The sequence below is a fragment of the Oncorhynchus kisutch genome, linkage group LG8 (genome assembly GCF_002021735.2).
Source record: "Oncorhynchus kisutch isolate 150728-3 linkage group LG8, Okis_V2, whole genome shotgun sequence".
Classification (NCBI taxonomy): domain Eukaryota; kingdom Metazoa; phylum Chordata; class Actinopteri; order Salmoniformes; family Salmonidae; genus Oncorhynchus; species Oncorhynchus kisutch.
This window is the reverse complement of record NC_034181.2, coordinates 37553672-37571718: the sequence shown is the minus strand read 5'-3', so window position 1 is coordinate 37571718 and position 18047 is coordinate 37553672. Positions and strand designations below refer to the sequence as shown.

At 42.6% G+C, this 18047-nt stretch overlaps 1 protein-coding gene across 2 annotated transcripts; it reads right to left on the bottom strand.

The window, feature by feature from the left end:
* Positions 1-900: 900 nt before the first annotated feature.
* LOC109895736 (SH2 domain-containing protein 3C) lies at positions 901-14059 on the bottom strand. 2 transcript variants are annotated; one of them, XM_020489683.2, is made up of 12 exons: positions 13892-14059; positions 11917-12694; positions 7787-7826; positions 6107-6235; positions 5578-5993; positions 5316-5434; positions 4520-5004; positions 4319-4434; positions 3992-4163; positions 3734-3845; positions 3316-3522; positions 901-2290 (listed from the first exon to the last, which is right to left on the bottom strand). In XM_020489683.2, the coding sequence occupies exons 1-12, from the start codon at positions 13908-13910 to the stop codon at positions 2121-2123; spliced, it is 2763 nt and encodes a 920-aa protein (XP_020345272.1). In that variant the 5' UTR covers positions 13911-14059; the 3' UTR covers positions 901-2120. The 2 variants fall into 2 exon arrangements, with proteins under 2 accessions (XP_020345272.1, XP_020345274.1); XM_020489685.2 differs by lacking the exons at positions 11917-12694; positions 13892-14059 and adding an exon at positions 10584-10914.
* Positions 14060-18047: the final 3988 nt, after the last annotated feature.

Here is an 18047-nt window from a genome sequence, read left to right as displayed (position 1 = left end):
TTTGTATTCCTGCGCCTGTTTCCTATCATTATACAGCGTGACAGTGAGCATTTCTCCTTTGCCAAGATAATCCATCCATGTCCTACTCCCTTCACAGAATAGCGCAAAGTGGCTCTAACCAGAATAGAAAGAGTGGGAGGCCCCGGTGCACAACTGAGCAAGAGGACAAGTACATTAGTGTCTAGTTTGAGAAACAAACTATTGGCCAGTCTGAGATATTGCTTTTTCTTTGCAACTCTGCCTAGAAGGCCAGCATCCCGGAGTCGCACCTTCACTGTTGACGTTGAGACTGGTGTTTTGCGGGTACTATTTAATGAAGCTGCCAGTTGAGGACTTGTGAGGCGTCTGGTCACAGATGAGAGAAGGAATTAACAAGCAAAGTGATCATGGGGTGTATTCATCCTGCCCATTCTGTTGAAAAACGTTTCTTAAACGGAAGCAAACAGAACGAAATGGGGAGAAACATACCTGAATTTGTCCAATAGAAACTCTCATTTGCGACTGTTGGACTAATGATTACACCCTAAATCAACTGGATGCAGGCAAGAGTTTTCAAGGTGGTATTGAATGTGTCAATGTGTCACCTTGATTACTCAATCTTCTCTCAACCTGTGCACCTATGTTGTGAACTTTAATTAATAGGCTAGGTTGTAGCAACCTCATGATGGAAATTGGAGTATCATGTATTAACCTAAACCTATCGATGTTACATTGAGTTGGGTGAATGGAATATGAATGAGTCATCCAATATGCTGTAATAAAGGCCATGCTCATAAGAAAAATAGTCTCCCTCATCTTACCGCCACCGACCGCCACTGCAAGGTAAGCACATTATGATGACAATAAAATGTGACTGTTGGTGTGTTAACTTCCTAACGTTGACTTCGTGTGACAAAGACATGTTCCAACACCAATAAATGATTTTTATTAAATTATATTACATATGTCATATAGTCAGGTCATTCAATATATCCATTGCATTTACATTGAATTCATGGACAAATAGGCTTAGATTCCAAACATATCATTAAATAACTTGCACCTTTGGAACTAAGCTCAGTGCATTGTTTGATAACTGACCCTATCAAACCATGTTCTGATGTAGTACCAGCTTGATCAAATTCGTGATAAAATACACTAATGCTAAACACACGTTAAAGACCCATTATTGTGAATAGCACCAAAAGTAAATATGTATTGCATAGTGACGTATACAGTATCATACATGATTGAGTGGTTGGTTTTCTTGTCTCTCGTCACTGATCACAGAACTAGGACAACAACAAATACGAGTGGCATTATTCATTTCAACACTTTCTCTACATATATTACAAACGTATTGCCTTATAATAAGTTATAAGCAAGTAAATGTTCTGCTTAATGTAAGTAATGTTAGCGTATAAGTTAATGTACACACAACAGAGATGACTATGATGTGCTAAATAGGTTTTGAAATGCATGTGTTGATTGACCATGAATATTACCTGTCTGAAGTGCACTCTTCGTCCTCTGTGTACCATGGTTAATGTAACAGATACAATGCTACTGAGCAAAGAACAAAATCCCCTTCTTATTATCAGCTAGTTAGTCTCGTAAGGCACAGCCTTCATAAGCAGGCTTATTATAACATACAAGAGCAATCCTGGCAAAGGATTGACCAAATCTACTTCAGATTATTCTCACACATAAGGCACAGCCTCATAGGCATTAAGGGAAGGGCAGTGAGACCTTTGCACTCTGTGCAAGGCTGGTCTTCACTTTTATAACAGTGGTATTTGATATTGAAAGGAGCAGCAACAACCCTGAACTGGCCATATGCTAACAGAGCATGATTCTCTGTTTACTATTTCACAGCACAAGTCTGTGTAGTGAAGCACATTTTTATATGAAATGATAAAGCAGCATTAGTAGCCTACCTTATTACCCAGAACCATGAATTTAAGCCATATCATAGCATCTCTCAAGAGAACCATAAAGGCTAAACAAAAATGTCCTGACTCAGTCTTGCTGGTACTGCCATGTCAGTTAACACGGAGTACTTGACTGGAGTTGCTTCTCATTTCAAGAGACAAAGGCAAGACAAAGACCCATTAAAGTCCAATGTGGGTTGGGGTTAAAGGTCACTGTGCCGAATGGGGGGGCTCCAGTTTGTTGGACAGGGCGGTCAACACCTGCTCAAACTTGGTGTATCGCTCTGTCTGGTTCTCCCCCGCCCCCCGACTCCCCCACAGCAACCTCATCTGGAACTCTGTGAGGAAGAGTTCTAGAACCTCAGCTTGCTCCTGGAAACCTGTATGTCCACAACACACAACAACATAAAGAGATCACCATTGCAGCCTCACTAATACATATCTAATTTGTTCATATGTGGTAAATTGTGTTGGTGTCGTGGTGGCAAACTTTTACGAAATACTTAATTTCACAACACAGTTTTAGTCTGTATCTCAATATAGTTTTGGTCTGTATCTCAACATGGTTGTGGTCTGTATCTCAACATGGATTTAGTCTGTATCTCAACATGGATTTAGTCTGTATCTCAACATGGATTTAGTCTGTATCTCAACATGGATTTAGTCTGTATCTCAATATGGATTTAGTCTGTATCTCAACATGGTTGTGGTCTGTATCTCAACATGGTTGTGGTCTGTATCTCAACATGGATTTAGTCTGTATCTCAACATGGTTGTAGTCTATATCTCAACATGGATTTAGTCTGTATCTCAACATGGTTGTGGTCTGTATCTCAACATGGTTGTGGTCTGTATCTCAACATGGTTGTGGTCTGTATCTCAACATGGTTTTGGTCTGTAACTCAATATGGTTTTGGTCTAGAATTCAATATGGTTTTGGTCTGTAACTCAATATGGTTTTGGTCTGTAACTCAATATGATTTTGGTCTGTAACTCAATATGGTTTTGGTCTGTATCTCAATATAGTTTTGGTCTGTATCTCAATATAGTTTTGGTCTGTATCTCAATATAGTTTTGGTCTGTATCTCAATATGGTTTTGGTCTGTATCTCAATATGGTTTTGGTCTGTATCTCAATATGGTTTTGGTCTGTATCTCAATATAGTTTTGGTCTGTATCTCAATATGGTTTTGGTCTGTATCTCAATATAGTTTTGGTCTGTATCTCAATATAGTTTTGGTCTGTATCTCAATATAGTTTTGGTCTGTATCTCAATATAGTTTTGGTCTGTATCTCAATATAGTTTTGGTCTGTATCTCAATATAGTTTTGGTCTGTATCTCAACATGGTTTTGGTCTGTATCTCAATATGGTTTTGGTGAACATAGTATAAAGACTTCCTCCCACCCTGTAGCTTTTTCTCTGCATTGGCGCAGTAGTTGCCCCCCAGCTGTGCCATGGTACGTGCCGCCGCCAGATGACTCATCACCACATCCATCCCCGCTTCCACCGTCTCCCAAGGCTCCGCCCCGTCCACCACCGCCACACTTTTCTCCAGGAGGGATAGGAGGGGCACCACGTGCGGGAAAGATGTGTTAGAGAATGCACAGCTCTCTTAGAAAGAGAGGAGAGGAAGAGGTCTATCAGGCATTGCATTTGACACACTGTATACTCTCACTAAGGTCAATATTTGCATTCACTGCTTTTAGGGGGTGAAACAATGCGTGTGTCAAAAATGGCACCCTATTCCCTAGGCTCTAGTTAAAAGGAGACTATTTAGGGAATGTAGGCTGAATGTCTTTGGGGATAAATTAGGATGAAGTACCTTTCCCATCGTTCATGCGCTTCATGAAAGGCTTCAAGGTTTTCTCATAGAGGATAGCGCCCTCTGTGTGTCGCTGGCGTAACACCATCCATGTCTGCTCCAGACGGCAGATCTAAGAGGCAAAGAAGATAATTGCTCATAAATGCACTGTATAACTCATGCTTTACCTCCCCTAAATGTAACCTGCTCCACATGCTAGTTACAGTAGTTATGTATGAGTAACTTTGCAGTTTCAATGCCCATACGTATGTGCTGTACCTGTGGCAGCTCTAAGGTTCTCATAATGGCGGCAAAGCCAAACATGTTGCCCAGGTTGCTCTTGAGCTCAGCAGCCATTTGGATGGTTTTGTGCAGCAGGGAAGCTCTCTCCTCAGTGCTGCCTGTACAGCCCAGCACCTCCACAGCTAGCATGATGGACATGGTCTGGAACCTGGATGATAGAGGGATAGTCGAGGCACAGAGAAAACAGAGACTTTAATTAAACTGGTGAACTTAGAAATACAAGGAAGCTGACACAGAAACACCCAAAAATCTGAAGAACCAAAAAGTGTGTGAAGTAATGTGAAAAGTAATGCCAGTCCTCACCTTTCCAGCAGGTCCAGACGGAGTTGGTGACCGTGTGGGAGGGTCAGTAGCTCCATCCCAGAACTTACACCCATCTTCCTCTGCATCTCCGGAGTCACGTTCAATATTCTGGCGACCTGAGGACCAGAGACATGGTAAGAAAATGATTGGTTTGGGTTGTGCAATGAGGGAGTGTGTGTGTGTGTGTGTGTGTGTCAGTACCATGCAGTCAGCCTTGGTGATGTGTTTAGCCACTGTCTTGGCATCCACCTGGGCTAGCAGCTCCTTGACCCTCCTCAGCACCCCCACCTCCAGGGGCCTATTCTCCTTGGGCATCAGTGGGGACTGGTACCTACTAGGCATGAAGGCAGAGGCTGTTTCCACTATAGGGACCTCATACACATTCTCCTCCTTCACAGGGTCTACAACACTCTGTCCCTCATCCTCCTCCTCCTCCGTACACAGCCGCTTCACATAACTCTGAGCTGGTGGGGTGGCAGGACAGAGCTGACTGTAGCTGCTGTCTGTGTCTGGAGTCAGATATATGTGGGTTGGTGAGGCCTGGGCTCTGGTGGTCTGTTGTGTGTTGTTGTTGGGTGAGGGTGAGGGTGAGGGTTGGGTGCTGCTGCTGTAGCATCTGGAGACAGATGGGGAGGGAGCCACCTCTGGCACTCGGATGACACGTGGACTCCTGGGCTGCTGGGTGACTTCAGATACAAGCAGAGGAAATTCACAATAATGAGTTACACAATGTCACACTTCATCCCTCCCCTCCTCTCCCCTGTAACTATTCCCCAGGTCGTTGCTGTAAATGAAAATGTGTTCTCAATCAACTTACCCGGTAAAATAAGGGTTAAAAATCAAATCCATATTGTCAGTCCTTTCCTATGGAAGTGTTTCATTTGAAACTTAAGTCACTGGGAAGCAATTGTAGAGTTTTTGTGTGGCACTCTCACAGTGCAGATATTTGATCATGTGCTTGTGATGCTTTGCTGTACAAAAAGAACCCCATACTCACTAAATGGTGAAGAGAGAAAGTTCTCTCCAATAGGTGAAGAGGGTTGATGGATTTTCTCAATCTGATCCATATTGAAGCTACAGCTCCTGACCGCCTCCCTGTGGTGAACAGTAGAAGGGCTGCGCGCGCACACACACACACACACACCTTTAGTCAAAATCAACAAGCTATATTTGAAGCACAGCAAAAAAGCACTGCTCACAGACAAACTGGTGTTGTAGCCAAAAGAGCAGAGGACAGTGCAGATGAGAACCAGTCTCACCTAAGCGGGCAGATCTTGTCCATCCCATTCCCACTCTGGGTCTTGACCAGAGCCCCTTTCTGACAGGAGGGAGAGTTCAGATAGCCCTTGTGGTTGGCCAGAGCGAAGGCTGCCTCCAAGTAGTGTAGTGGTAAAGTACGATTAACGGGACTGTGGATCTGAGCCCCACTCTGCTGAGTCAAAACCATCCTGTTCCCCACGTAGAAGTGAACCAAAGCAGGCACGGAGTCGAAGGCCTCTCCCTCCAGGGTGTACTGGACCCGGGTGTATGTCTCACTGGTCTGAAGCAGGACCTTGCTTATTAGGAAGTGCAGGGTATGGTGGTTCCAGCGGTTGGTCAGCACATAGTCTTCCAGGCTGGAGAGAGAGTCTCGGATGAGGAAGTCCCCATGGTGCAACACCAGAGTCTCTGACACCTGCCAGTCAAAGGACACATCAGTTAAGTAGAGCTAGAGATTACTACGAATGTCATGCGTGTGTACGTGCGCATAAGTATGTCTAGATGTTTGAGGGAGCAGGGGAGCCTCACCTCCCAGGGGATGTGTCCATGGTACCAGCCATGGCTCAACAGGTTGCTGCTGCTTAGTTTCAGCTCTTCCTCCAGCTCCCTGCGCAGCTTCTCAGACGGGACGTCCAACCAGAACCTCTCCTTGGAGAACTTAAAAGACATAGGACGCAAAGGTAAGACGTAGAGAAGAGTTGAAAATAAAATACATTTCAACTTCATAACCCTGTGAAACAACAGTTACAGCATCTGCGTAGATTCAGCACCAGACAGTGGAAACAAGTCACTTTGTTGCCTTTCCCCCGGTTAGTCTGTTGTGAAATTCAGTAGATGGAGTGAAGCAGGGAAGGTTAGAGAACAGAAGTCAGGCATTCCCACACTGGCATGTCACCAGAGCACAGTCTTGGGCAGGTTGTTGCGGTAACGTTATTGTGTAGCTTAGCCATTAGTCAGCCAAGCTGTCACCTATTTACACACAGTCTCCCAGACAAAGTAGATCAAGCACCCTGACCCTCCAATCACCACTTGTATAAATGTTTCTTGGAATTAATTTTAAATGGGCGGATCTGCTGGTCCTAACGACTGTTCCCTTCCCAAGCCTTCAACTACAGTAGGTGACATGTTGTTTTCTCAAACAATGTTTCCCTCTATTTAATGGTTTGTCCCATGGACTGATTGACACTGCTCCAAAAACACATACAAAATGAAGAGGAGACCTACAGATCTCATGAATACTTTGGATTGAATGAATAACATACCGGTTTGTTGCATCAAGATAATTTAGCATTTCAAGGAGGGAAGTGTTCATTTTAAATACAAATTGAATGTTTGACAGTCAGATTGGGAATTTAGCCAGGACACCAGGCTTAATACCCAACTCCTACAATAATGCCATGGGATCTTCAGTGACCACAGACAGTCAAGACACATGTTTAACATCCCATCTGAAAGACAACACCTTACATAGGACAATGTCCCCAATCACTGTCCTATGATTTTTTTTTTAGACCAGAGCAAAGAGTGCCTCCTACTGGCCTTCCAACACCACTTCCAGCAGCATCTGGTCTCCCATCCAGGGACTGACTATGACCAACCCCACTTAGCTTCACAGGTAGGTCAGCAGTGGGATGCAGGGTGGTATGCTGCTGGCAAGTGGTCTTGCTTTTTGGAAAGTCACTTTTTTTGGGGGGGGGGGGCCTTAGATATATAATGTAATATATATTGATAAAATAAAGCATCAAATAAAGTTGATTTAAAATGTAGAATCAATTGTATGGTTGTAAAGTTAGAGAGGATCCAATGAATGAATGTATCTGAATTCCTTCAGTCTTTCCATCTGCACTAGGCATAACCAGTCATATCCAGATCAGCCTCAGTTGCCCACAGTTACACAGTCGTCTCTAAACTATTCCTCTGGAATGGGCAGGCTTCCCAACTCTTTTATGTCACCGAACCTAATTCAATTAGAGCTTGACCGCTGCGCACACTGTGATCCCCATCACAGTTCTCCTGGTTCCACACAAACACAGCAAGAGAGAGGCTTCGAAAAACAACACACTCTATAGGAAGAAGTAAACAAGTCTCCTTTTTGTTGTTTTGCAATGCTAAACAGGCACCTCAGAGTTGTTCGAGAGAACGTCTCAAAAGGACCACTTATTATGAATCAATCCATATTAGTAGTGAGGAGGAGGTAAAAGATCTTACCTTCACATATTCGCCTTTGCTTTCAATGGGATCCAATTTGCTGGAAGAGAGAGGGGAAAACATCATGTTAGAATGGAAATGTATGTTCTTCATTGTGATGGCTCAACATTCAGGGCCTTGTCCTCTGTGTATGTACTTCTCTATGTTCCTCGGCTAGGGGGAAATAGGCCTATTGCATAACAGTCTAGTAGGAGTTCAAATCTGCAATACCTCCAAGATATGTACTAATATGACAACTCCAAGCAACAGCCGGTGACATTAAACAAAAACTATCGTGGAAGACGTGAGGCATGTCAGGAGCTTTTGAAAAGTGTTACTTTGGACTTTCTGTTGTTCCTCAGCCAGAACGTTTCCACAAGAGTACTGTCAAGAGACATGACCTCTTGTTCCCATGAACTCAATCTCACACACACACACACACACACACATGCACGCAAGCACTCTCACAGCTGCTCCTCGTCCTCCCCAACATACCATTCTTCCCCCCAGTCCTTCCTTCCAGCTAAAGATACATTCACTAACAAACACACATAAATGGCCCACAGGGGTCCCAAACTACAATAACACAGACTGAGATAATGATGACAAAAACCAGCAGTAGAACTAGCTTTCATTATCTGACAAGAAGAAGAATCTCCAGACTCATTTCCCACGTTTCTATGATGCCTAATAAAGCCAAGCTCCTCTGACCGCCATTTCAGTTTGAGCTAAGGAGCCTCCCTATTCAGTACTTGGCCGGATGGGTTTCCCTAGATGAAGATCCATATTTACAGCATAAACTAACATCATCAAACAGCCATGAGGCAGCTGTGTATGGGGGAGACACACACTAACACACAACCCCTTGAAGTGGGTTGTGGCTCAAAACAATAAGAAGAATCACATACAGTATGACCTGCAAACACTGAACATTGTACACTGCCCATCTACATAAGGAGGACACAGTAAGTAGTTTATGACACAGTTTATAATGGAGCAGTGTCATTGTCAGCAAAACCGAGGAAAGAGCAAGGTTTCACAGATCTCACTCATGACTATGAAAGCTACATCCTTCAGTGAGTCCTAGAGTTTAGAGCTTTACACTAAAGACACTTGACCAGTGCCACCTCTGCCTATACGCAGACTACGCACTGAGCGCAAGGCCCCGTGGCCACTAGGGGACCCCGCCACCACTGTTTTCTGGGGGGGAACTCAGTCAGGGTCTCAACTTACTGTTGGGAGTATGAATAGTAGAATACACAAGGTAGTAATTATGAAATTTGGTAGTCCATCAGCAGTTTCCCTCTTGTTATGTCACTCACTGACAGTCACTCAATTAGCCCATGTCAGCTAATGTTTTATACACTGTAGATTGCTAGGTAACTTAGTCTGGCCAGCTATCTAAACCTTGTAGTAATCATGGCTGAATTACCGACCGGGCACAAAGGGCAGGGGCCCAGGGTTCCTGGCCTACAGTGGGTCCCCATTGATTTTGTAAGTCACCCAGATATCGTATGAACATCGCATAAGTCAAGGCAAATTGTGTGGAATTGCTGAAAATGTGCTTCAAAAATGCAAAAGTTTCTCTACTCATGGCAAAATGTGTAGAATTGTTGGAAATTTATATTTAATTTTTTTCTGCTGATCAGGCAAAATGAATCACTACTGACAAGCTGTCTATTGACCTCAGCATAGAGTAAAATGACCCTTGATCTGAACTTCCAACCTTCACATTTTCACTTTCATCTATACCAGCGGCATTTTGCTCAATATTGTTTCCTCTCTTCTATAGACTAATTTGTAGTATAATCCCGGTCTGCACATAATGTCTAGGACAGGGTTCCCAAATATGCGGGCGATCCCCCAGGAGTGATTGTTGTTTTTGGACATTGCTGCAAAATCACCAGGAAATTAGCTCAAAGTGATTTTAATTGAAGAAATCTGTTCCAAAGTATTCCCACGCATAAATAGAGAGGCATATGTGATCGTATCGCAATGTGGTCAAGGTTTTAAATGATTATTGTCAAATACTATATCTGTTTGGGATTCTTGTGGTCAATTTGCAGTGTAAAAATGTTTTAGAACTATATTCCAGACCCAACCATCCGCTAAATGAAATTGGGGACCCATGGCCTATAGGAATGTCAGTGAACATAAGGTCAAGTTCAACTGGCTGAGAGATCAATTACTTCCACTAGCTGTTAGGACGATCAGAAGTCAGTCTCGGCCATAGACTGTATGGTCGCCATTCACTGGACAAAGAGCAGTAATAATGTCATCCTTTCGCTGAAATGAAGGAAAATGTCCAAATTCCTTAAGCAATACACATTACATAACCCATATCCCAGGCTCCCCAAATGACAGACAGACACTATAGGCGAGGCTATTGTAGGACATTAAACCCAGATCTCACTATCCGAAGCTGAACATTTCATGCGAATAGGGTTTATTAATGTTTCATAAGAAAATAGATGTATTCATGTATATCAAGATATACTGTGTGGAAGTATGTCACTTCAGGACATCATGCAGACAATGAATATAATTAACTAGGATGGATTAGTTGTTTGTGCAGTGTGCAGGCTGCAACTGCAAGATGTTACCATGTAACACAATGACATTACCTGCAACATATGTGAATGTTACAATGTCCAAAACATAAAAACAGTTTTCAAACGAAAGTGCTCAGAGAGAACATGACTATGCAGTCCAGGCAATAAACAACCTATGAACTAGAACCTGAACTTATCAAACGTACATCCACCATGAAGTGATGGTATTGTATTATCATAAGAAATATAGAAATCTGAAATCTCACCTTATTCCCATGGTAGTAAATACTCGAGACGGAATCGAACGGTAGCCTATATCATGACTTTCGCACATCTCTAGCAGTGTAACGATCTCAAGTCATAGCGCTGAGCTGAACTACAAGCGGAGCAAAGGGTGCTCTCGTCCACGCGCAAAAACCGTGCAGGGGAGGGACCTTCGGCCCATGCATGTTATTGTCGGAGTTGAATTATCGTTTCACTATTCTACAAGACCTTTCAAATTCAGGTTTATGAGAACATCCAATTTTAAAGACGAGTAATTAAGCGTCCTTAATGACCACATATACATTTCATATGGTCTAGTTATACTCCACATTGTGGTCAGAAAATCCTGGCTCATGGGCCACATCAAACACGTAATTCCTATTGGAATCCAGCCAGAGGGAGGATTTCTAAGAATTTGAATATTTTACCATCCACAACCTGCACACAGAATGACTGCTATTGTGCAGGATTTCAAAATCAAAACTAGCTAAACCAGAAAATCTAAACTGGAACAACCATCTCAGTAACAGGTGCAATAAGTAAAACCCCTTGCAGATTGGATTAGTTTAGAAAAATCTAAGTTATTTATCTTTGTATAGTATAAGATCAATTAATCAATCGATTAATGTGCATATGAGGAAACACAGATATTAAAACAAACTATTCTAAAAATCAACCGGCAACAAAGCATGCTGGGAAATATGATAATCAGGCCCCTCTTTTTCACTCAGAGTTAACTGAAATGAACTCAACACACCACGCGATGGAAAAGATTTCTTGAATCAAATGTCCTGTTCCGTTGTGCTGAATGTAGGTAAGATGACAGACATTCCTAACACTGATCTGAATAAAAGGCATGGAATTTCTAATGACTAAATGCACTCTAAACAGAACGATGGGAAATTTAACACTTGTGTTTAAAATAGGTGTTTTCTTGGTTGGAAACTCACTGGAAAAAGCGGACTGTCATGTTTAGTCTTGCATTCTAAACGCCTGTGTTTAAGGTGAGAGCACTTATTGAAAAATCGAAATGCCTGATGTTTAAGTTTTAAACACTAACGTTTAGGTTATAAGCATGTCACATGTTTCATGGTTTTACAGTGTAGGTTGGCTAATGCAACTTCACTTCAGAGCACTTTTGCAGGATAATATATGGCACTAGAGTTGATTCCGGACTTTAAAACATATATCTGTCAGTTACAAATTCTTGAATTCAGAGATAGACACAATTTTTGATATTTTGTTTGAAAAAAAATATATATAAAAGGTTACATAATGTATAAATTCATCTCACACACATATCATCCCTTGTGTTGTGATAAATCAGTTTCTCACCAGTCAAATGTCCCCATCCTCTGTGAATCTCCCAGAGTCCTGCTTCCATCATCTTGTGTCTTCTCCTCTGTATCTCTGCAGACCGCCTGTGCTATAGGGTCCATCACCTCATACAAGTCCTTGGTAAGCGCTGTGGGTGACACTGGGTCAGAGTAGTACTGAGTGCTCTGGGAGGAAGGCATAGTGGCAGGGTCAGGCACACAAGCATTGGTCCTGGCTGCATTGACCCTTGAGTGGTCCTCACATGTCAATGGTGGATCTTGATTTCCTGAGGGTTTATTAAGTGCTGAGGACTTGGGTACTTCATGTGAGCCTTTACGGGATGGCAGTGTATCTGTGTCACAGCTGGGTGAGGGAGAGTGAGTGGGGGCCTGAACCACTGGCAGTGTTTTCCCTGTAAGGCCACCAGGCAATGACTTCTCTAAAGCTGAAAGATGGGTACTAGACAGGACACTCAGAAGAGGAGAATCTCGTACATAGTCCCCATCCTGACACTGGCTCTGCCCTCCACTGATCTGACCTTTGCTACTACTTTTTTTCTTTGACCCCTTGCTGCTTTTCTGCCTCTCCTTTCGAGCCACGGTACCTACGTGTGTGTACATGTCACAGGAGCGAGCATAGCCCGGGCTGTGTAAGCAGGTATCCATGTCATCAACTGAGCTGGCCCCCAAAGTTTTGTCACTGTGGCTCCCATCAGGCTTCGAGGTTATCTTGGGGTCTGTCTTGTCTGACGAACGGCGGATGGAGAGATTGGAGAGACTTCCAAACCACTTGAGACCTGGGGAGAGAGCGCAATATTTCCTTACTGTATCCACTGTTGCCATGGCTCATTTGATATCCTGATACATTGGTGTTCTATGGTACAGTATGCGCTTTGAGTTGAGATTTCGCTCTTAATTTTTTATCATGTGAAAAATGTTATTTGTGTACTCTCTGCTCAGTCATGCCTGGAATGTTTTCACATGCAAGCCGAACATGCTGAATCCCTCACCGGATTAATTGCTGAACTGAGAGCTGAACTCTGTGGTTGTTTAATTATGTTTCTTCCCTGCGGACCCATTAGAGCATGAAAACTTGATGCAGACATATTGAATGCCTCTAGCCTGCTTCCAGCTAAATATGATTCCTCAGGGTCTGTTAAAAGGAGTGGGAGAGGGAGAAATTGGGGGAGACAATGGAGGAATACTATCATTTTCCTTACGCTAGTCTTTTATTTACTTTTCAGAGACACATTAGGCAAGAGGAGGGGTGTACTCTGGACCTGAACGGCTAGCTTTGTCACTGAGAGCGTTATCTAGGGAGACTTGAGGAAGCAGAACTATAAACATGTTATTCTGTAACAGATGTAGGCTACTATCTGATCAGAATTTTAATCTTCAGTACAATATTAGAGGGATTTCCTTTACTCAAATTATTTTCAAATTATGTTTTTGGTCCTGATGGTCAAGTTTAAATGACATAATGACCTACTGTCGTTATACACTTCACACACACACACACACACACACACACACACACACACACACACACACACACACACACACACACACACACATACATGACCTAATACCAACAAACATAACTTTGTTGTCTATAGCAGGCTGGCTTGTATTAGTAAGAGCTGGTTTTGTATTGTATGCCATGGTCAGTCTCCATTTAGTGCTCAGTTGAGATGCTATTTGAAACAAAACAATGAGCCATCTATGTTTTTGTTTACAATAGCATACAAACCTGAATAGTGTTTTTATAAGTGGAGCAACAGCATACAATGAGTGAACTGACAGAGAAACAAGAGTCAATAGAACTCATTCATTCCAAATAGTCACATTAAGAGATGAGGAGCCTCCTCCCTTTCCCTAACTCTGACTCACAAAATAGCCAGAGCTCTAGAATTGTTGCATTCTGTGATCCTTCTTATTATACACTGTAGAATTGATTACGAATGAGACATTTACTAGAGAAAAATAAAACTTACTCAGTTTTCGTTTGCTCATGGTTTGGGGGTAGGTTCAGACGTGTAAGGATACAGGTCCTATTATCATCCTTGTTCTTAGACAGACTATATGAGGACAACTTTGATACACAACTTTGAACAGCATGCAGTGCCCACAGTGTGATGAACAGTATACATTTTTTTTGCCCAACAGAGAAATGTTCTTCCTGTCGTCTTGAGAGAGCGGAATTGGCAAATCCATTTGACGTCAGCAGTCATTTCTGCATTTGAAATACAGACATTCTAGTGAATCTATCAAACTAAAGTTTCCAATTAACATTACTTTTACCCTAATAAGTTAAAACATGTCAGTGTCACATACAGTTGTTGTGTTATTTCTACAGTTGTTATGTTATTTTAAGGAGCTTTCAGCAAGGCTGTATATGATGTGATCTATTAATGTGCTTATAAATTATTGACAATCTATAGATGAAAAAATATTGATAAAGCAAAACAACAAAATAGTCCCACCGAAAAAATAAGTAAACCAAAACATCAGGAGGGCATCAGGAGGGAATTTGAGCTTCTCCTTTTTGAGGGGTGGGGTAGGATGGGGGTTTTGACTCAGATAGTGAGTAGTCACTCAGCACAAGTCTTGCATCATTTTCTATGGGTTGCTAAATTTCCTATTGAGACTTCCTGTCATATGTAAAGAAATAAGCAATAGTAGGCAGTAAGCAGTACGGAGTAAGCAGTTTGTCTAGGCACAAAGAGCACCATGCTAGCTTGAAACAAGCTTTGACATTTTCACTAGCATTTAATAAGACTTGGTATCTGACACAATTAGACCTATACAGCCAACACAAGGATGACATTGTTAATGACAGCTGACTTGTCTATGAATCGGCCAGGGCCTGGCAAGTACCGTACAGGCCTATTCATACGGTTGCAAATCCTTTGTTACACGCAACAGAGATGTATTAATGAAACAGTATTCCAATAGAAGTTTAGTAGATCTGTGAAAAGGGAGAGAGGGGACAACGATTGTTGGCTTGTGGAATGTTAATTTAATTGACAAATATATACAATTTTATATGCAGTTTCTGTTTTGTGTGCATACTTGCAGTAATACATTCCCAAATATTTGTGCTTGAATGCCAAAGCCTTGGACCTTGCCCATGTCATCGATGTGCTTATATGAAAGAACAAGAGAACACCATGTACTACAATACTGTAATCAGAGTAGGTTCTATAGATTAACTAGGTAAACATGATCTATTGTAAATATCTGTTTGTTAAACTGATAGTATGGTAATACAGGAGCTGAACTGTCTGATGTTCTATTTCAGTGGGCAGACTGACATTCCAATTCAATGGCACCTGACGTCATTCCCTGGTAACAACGTGTGTTGTGGATGCCAGGAGTGGGAGAAGGGCCAGGAAAATGGCGGCGAGTAGAGTGTAACAAAATGGGAGAAATGGAGAGAAAGTTGGTGAAGCAACAGCTGTGCTGGAATGCAATCAACATGGGTGTCAGTTCTGATCCTATGGAGCAGGAGGATGAGGGTCAAGGATCTGAATGGTCTATAGTGGAAAGACATAGGAAGAAGACAGATCCTGATACTGAAACAGTGGAGCATCTAGTATAGAAAGCAAAAAGAGGAAGGAAGCAAGAGTAATAATGTGTCGGAGTGGAAAGATGTTGTTTGATGAGCCCACAGGGCCTCATTTACACCCTATCCGACTAACCAATTCCGTAGAGAAAGAGAAGTTAAACTAGCCCGGTTAATTAAAAATGGTAGATTGCTAATATTTTGTGGTAGCCAGGCTCAGCAAGCAAAGATTCTGCAAATGGAAAAGCTTAATGGGAAGAATATTGAAAGCCACCTGGTGCTTATTCTAGGTTGTGGGGAGTCATCACTGGAGTCCAATATATATGTCCACAGACGATATTAATGAAAATGTGAAGGGAAACAGAGTAGTGGAGGTCAAAAGGTTGATCAGTAAGAAAGAGGGACAATGAAGTGAAAGCTTATCAGTGATGCTGATGTTTGAGAAAGTTTTGCCGGGAAAAGTACAGATAGGATTCCTTATGTTCGAGAATTTCTCCCATATGCACTGCAGTGTTTTAAATGCCAAAGAATGGGACATGTGCTGCTCAGTGTAAAGGAAAGAAAAGATATGTCAAGTGTGGAGGGGAACACCTAATCAGTTGTACAACTGAATGGTGTCTCCCACATTTACCTCTAAATCAGAGAGGTGCGGGGGGCTGCCTTAAATCAACATCCACGCCATCGGCGCCCGGGGAACAGTGGGTTAACAGCTTTTGCTCAGTTAACCCACTGGGTTACTGGCCCAATGCTCCTACTCATCAGGTTACCTGCCGCCCCATGATTAGGGTGAATGTCGGAGCAATGTGGAGGTTAAGTGCTGTAATTGTAGGGGAGAAAACAGTGCAGCATTTGGTAGATGCCAGGTGCAGAGAGAGAGGCTAGAGAGGTTCAGAGATATAGAATCAGTCAGAAGTGGTAAGACAGATTGGTAGAACTACAGTCTGGACCCATGGAGCTTACATGGATGTACACTACCGTTCAGAAGTTTGGGTTCACTTAGAAATGTCCTTGTTTTTGAAAGAAAAGTGAATTCTTTGTCCATCAAAATGATTCCATGCGAGAAATTGCCCAGAAACTGAAGATATTGTACAATGCTGTGTACTACTCCATTCACAGAACAGTGCAAACTGGCTCTAAACAGAATCGAAAGAGGTGCACAACTGAGCAAGAGGACAAGTACATTAGAGTGCATAGTTTTAGAAACAGATGCCTCACAAGTCCTCAACTAGCAGCTTCTTTAAATAGTACCCGCAAAACACCAGTCTCAACGTCAAGTGGGATGCTGGCCTTCTAGGCAGAGTTGCAAAGAAAAAGACATCTCAGACTGGCCAATAAAAAGAAAAGATTAAGATGGGAAAAAGAACACATACAATGGACAAAGGAACTCTGCCTAGAAAGCCAGCATCCCGGAGTCGCCTCTTCACTGTTGATGTTGAGAGTGGTGTTGGCCTTCTAGGCAGAGTTGACATTCAGACGGGATGGTGGCTTTAGAAGCTTCTGATAGGCTAACTGACATCATTTGAGTCAATTGGAGGTGTATCTGTGGATGTATTTCAAGGCCTACCTTCAAACTCAATGCCTTTGCTTGACATCATGGGAAAATCAAAAGAAATCAGCCAAGACCTCAGGAGAAAAAAATGTAGACCTCCACAAGTCTGGTTCATCCAATTTCCAAATGCCTGAAGGTACCACGTTCATCTGTACAAACAATAGTATGCAAGTATAAACACCATGGGACCATGCAGCCATCATACCGCTCAGGAAGGAGACGCGTTCTGTCTCCTAGAGATGAACGTACTTTGTAGCGAACAGTGCAAATCAATCCTAGAACAACAGCAAAGGACCTTGTGAAGATGCTGGAGGAAACAGGTACAAAGGTATCTATATCCACAGTAAATTCTGTCCTATATCGACATAATCTGAAAGGCCGCTCAGCAAGGAAGAAGCCACTGCTTCAAAACCGCCATAAAACAGCCAGACTACGGTTTGCAACTGATCGTACTTTTTGGAGAAATGTCCTCTGGTCTGATGAAAAGAAAAATGGCCATAATAGCCATAAAGACCATTGTTATGTTTGGAGGAAAAAGAGGGATTCCTGCAAGCCAAAGAACACCATCCCAACCATGAAGCACAGGGGTGGCAGCATCATGTTTTGCTGTAGGAGGGACTGGTGCACTTCACAAAATAGATGGCATCATGAGAAAGAAAAAAGTATGCAGATATATTGAAGCAACATCTCAACACATCAGTCAGGAAGTTAAAGCTTGGTCGCAAATGGGTCTTCCAGATGGACAATGACCCCAAGCATACTTCCAAAGTTGTGGCAAAATGGCTTAAGGACAACAAAGTCAAGGTATTGGAGTGGCCATCACAAAGCCCTGACCTCAATCCTATAGAAAAAAAGTGTGTGTGTGAGTAAGGCCTACAAACCAGCCCTTTGGGCTGTCGATTATTCTTCCCATGTCCGTTGGTCGTTTGAGTACCTATGCGTTGTCCCAGCCTGTGCTGCGGGTTTTACGGGTCTCATCCCGTGTCGTTCTCCGATGTTTACCCTTGCTCTTTTGTTTGGATACATCGCAATGTAT